Source organism: Tachysurus vachellii, chromosome 4, assembly GCF_030014155.1.
Source record: "Tachysurus vachellii isolate PV-2020 chromosome 4, HZAU_Pvac_v1, whole genome shotgun sequence".
Classification (NCBI taxonomy): Eukaryota; Metazoa; Chordata; class Actinopteri; order Siluriformes; family Bagridae; genus Tachysurus; species Tachysurus vachellii.
Genome location: NC_083463.1, coordinates 32,576,792 through 32,580,639, shown reverse-complemented (window position 1 = coordinate 32,580,639; position 3,848 = coordinate 32,576,792). Strand labels below are relative to the sequence as shown.

Below are 3,848 nucleotides of genomic sequence, written 5' to 3'. Positions count from 1 at the left end.
GTGTTCAGTCTGCAGAGTCAGCACACGGACGACTCGGTCACCTGGGACTTCATGGCTCGGCGTGAGCTGGAGGTGGGCGGGGCTTCTGAACTGCCCTCTGCTCAGAGTCGTGCCGCCGACATCGTGAGCAGAGAGGAGCGCTGCAGCGCCGTGTACGAGGAGGGACTCAAGAACCTCAACACAGGTAACAGCACAGAGAAGAAAACCCTCTGGTCTCTGTTACACATCTATAAATAAATCTCCTGTGTGTCACTGATGCTGCTGTAACTGCTGGACGTGACGATCTGTGACTGTTCACGTCTCTGCAGAACCCGTGTGGACGTGTTACGTGACCTTCTGTGTGGAGAGATTTAAGAGGAAAACCAACGTCACTGAGCTGAAGGAGAAGGTACGAAGGTGACGCCGCGTCAGTCAGAGGTTTATAAATCTGACCAATCAATACATACTGTGTGTGTGTGTGTGTATGTGTTCCTCAGAGGAGAGAACGGCTGCTCGGTGTACTTCAGAGAGCTCATGACGCCTCACTGCTACAGGAGGCTTTCTACAGGACCTGGGTGAGAACACTTCCACCCTTTAATCGTGGACAACAATTCAGTGACTTTTTATTATTATTATAATTTTTGTTGTTCTCACAGAGCTGATGAACTATGTAAAGGTCATGGATAGTGTTAGTTGTGGGTTTAAACACACACCTGTTCTTTAGAGACGTTCTCATTAAGTCTCTTCTCTCCTCTCAGATCGACGTCCTGATCCGCTCAGAGAAACAGGAAGCTGCCGTTCAGGTCGCCGTAGAAGCCACTAAACGCTTCAGCCAGTCGGTGGAGATGTGGACGTTGAGCTTGCAGACACTGGTGCATTTAGAGCGTGTGGAGGTGGAGCCTCTGTTCCAGGAAGCGCTGAAGCTCGTGAATCCCAAGGTAACTGTTCAGACTTTCTCCAAACAACAAAGAAAAAAATAAAACTCTCATCTCTCTCCATCTCTCTCTCTCTCGCTCTGTCTGTCTCTCTCTCTCTCTCTCTCTCTCTCTCTCTCTCTCTCTCTCTCTCTCTCGCTCTGTCTGTCTCTCTCCATCTCTCTCTCTGTCTCTGGTCTTCAGGACAGTTTGCCCCTGTGGAAGCTCCAGGCTGAGTGGAGTGCAGCATCACAGTCTCCAGATGAGACAGAAGCTATGTTTCAGGTAATCTCCCTCAGACCGTGAGAGTGTGTGTGTGTGTGTAGAGTGTGTGTGTATAGAGTGTGTGTGTATAGAGTGTGTGTGTATAGAGTGTGTGTGTATAGAGTGTGTGTGTGTAGAGTGTGTGTGTGTGTAGAGTGTGTGTGTGTGTAGAGTGTGTGTGTGTGTAGAGTGTGTGTGTGTGTAGAGTGTGTGTGTGTAGAGTGTGTGTGTGTAGAGTGTGTGTGTGTAGAGTGTGTGTGTGTGTGTAGAGTGTGTGTGTGTGTGTAGAGTGTGTGTGTGTGTGTGTGTAGAGTGTGTGTGTGTGTGTGTGTAGAGTGTGTGTGTGTGTAGAGTGTGTGTGTGTGTAGAGTGTGTGTGTGTAGAGTGTGTGTGTGTAGAGTGTGTGTGTGTAGAGTGTGTGTGTGTAGAGTGTGTGTGTGTAGAGTGTGTGTGTGTGTGTAGAGTGTGTGTGTGTGTGTGTGTAGAGTGTGTGTGTGTAGAGTGTGTGTGTGTGTGTGTGTGTGTGTGTGTGTGTGTGTGTGTGGAGAGTGTGTGTGTGTGTGTGTGTGTGTGTGTGGAGAGTGTGTGTGTGTGTGTGTGGAGAGTGTGTGTGTGGAGTGTATATGTGTGGAGTGTGTGTGTGGAGTGTGTGTGTGGAGTGTGTGTGTGGAGTGTGTGTGTGGAGTGTGTGTGTGGAGTGTGTGTGTGGAGAGTGTGTGTGGAGAGTGTGTGGAGAGTGTGTGTGTGTGTGTGGAGAGTGTGTGTGTGTGTGTGTGTGGAGAGTGTGTAGAGTGTGTATGTATGGAGTGTATGAGAGAGTGTGTGTGTGGAGTGTGTGTGTTGAGTGTGTGTATGTGTGGACTGTGTGGAGAGTGTGTGTGTGTGTGGAGAGTGTGTGTGTGTGTGTGAAAATCTCTGCATTCGACTCACACAACACAACAATAACAACACAAACTCTTGTGTTCTGTGCTTCAGAAAGCTCTGTTATCTCTCGTCCCGGCCGTTTCCATGGAGATGAAGGAACTCTACCTGCAGTGGACCTACAGAACCAAAGGGTACCAGAAAGTGAGGAAACTCTTCAGCAGGTATACACACACACACACACACACACACACACACACACACACACACTAATCTGCATTGACATGAACAGATTAATGAACTTTAGAGAATTCAGTAGTGATGCAGAAATGTTCTCCATGAAGTTCAGGTGAAGTTTGTTCACCTCCGACTCGTCCTGACGTTAATGTTACTGAACGCAGTAGATGAAGTTAATTTGAGGAACCGTGCGATCTCATGGTGTGGCGTCTGTTCTTCCTTGCAGCCTGCAGGAGCGCCGACCTTTCTCCAGGACCTTCTTCACCACCATGATTCAGATCGAGAAGGAACAAGTGAGTGTGTAAGCGTACTACAGCGTTCGGGGACGTGTGACACATCAGGTGTATTACAACATGTCCCTCTGAACTGCTGATGTATGTTGGGTGTAAATAAACAGTGTTGTATGGAGAACTTCATGGAGGTTTGATCACGATGACGTCTCGTTCTGTCGCACTGCTGTTTCAGGAGAAGCCTAAGATGAGTCACCTGAGAGATTATTACGAGCGAGCGCTCCGTGAGTTCGGCGCCGACGACGACGGTGAGTGACTTCGGCTGGGAGTCTTGTTTGTCCGGCTGCTCTGTCTGTAGAGCAGGTTTATGTTAATGTACTCACTCTGACACACTGTGGTTTCTATAGCAACAGCCTCGTTCACAGGGACGTGTACAGATCACACTCCACTGAGATTAAAAGTGATATTGATCTAGTGACGAAGTTTATGGGAGGAGTCTCCAGTGTCGGAGTTAAAGCTGTAACTTTAATAAGACTAACTCTGCTTCATCACACACACACACACACACACACACACAGGATAATCAGATCTGGTCAAATTGTAATGTGAATGACATTTTTTTTGTGTAGATCTGTGGATGGATTACATCAAAGAGGAGCTGGGTATCCATGGCAACGCTGAGAATTGTGGGAAACTCCATTGGAGGGCCATGAAGTGTCTGAATGGAGAGAGTGTGGAGCGTTTCACAACGCAATACACACTGCTGCAGACCGGTCACATCTAGGACACACACACACACACACACACACACACACCATCTGAAGTGATAAACCTACTTTAGTGTGATGATGAACACATTTTATATTCTGATGGATTTAATGGACGTGAACTTTAGTAACCTTTAAAACCCCCACAGATGTCCTGACTGAGTTTAACCTAAAACTGTAAAGTCTACGATTTGTCTCTAGTTGTTTAGGGTTTATTCTGGAAACACGTCTTGTATTTACATTTTGTTGGTCAGACACACAGATGTTTGTGAGTTGTGTTTCAGTAATAAACACTTTGTTGACGTCGTTGTGAAGTGATTGTATTAGATCTGTTTAAACGTCTACAGACCTGCTGTTAGTGTAATCAAACACACTGGCTGACAAGGAGCTGGATGAGCATCAAGCTCACTTCTCTCACACACACACACACACACACACACACACCACACACACATGCACAGGTTTGATGAAGGTGAGGAAAACGGGTTAGGTGTGTAGTGAAGGAGAGAGAGATAATCTACTGGTCTTTTTCCGTTAGGGATCCCCACAGCGGGGATCTCATCATCCTCGACTCCCACACCAGTTACCTTCATGTC

General features: G+C 47.2%; 1 protein-coding gene across 1 annotated transcript in view; it reads left to right on the top strand.

Moving 5' to 3' along the window:
- The window catches only part of utp6 (UTP6 small subunit processome component), a 7,327-nt gene extending 3,768 nt beyond the window's left edge, over nt 1-3,559 (top strand). The window contains exons 11-19 of the mRNA XM_060869053.1: nt 9-184; nt 309-388; nt 477-554; nt 738-917; nt 1,098-1,178; nt 2,133-2,242; nt 2,482-2,548; nt 2,721-2,793; nt 3,115-3,559. Coding sequence (XP_060725036.1) covers nt 9-184; nt 309-388; nt 477-554; nt 738-917; nt 1,098-1,178; nt 2,133-2,242; nt 2,482-2,548; nt 2,721-2,793; nt 3,115-3,269 — 1,000 coding nt within the window. The 3' untranslated portion in view covers nt 3,270-3,559. The remainder of the gene's footprint in view (nt 1-8; nt 185-308; nt 389-476; nt 555-737; nt 918-1,097; nt 1,179-2,132; nt 2,243-2,481; nt 2,549-2,720; nt 2,794-3,114) is intronic.
- Nucleotides 3,560-3,848: the final 289 nt, after the last annotated feature.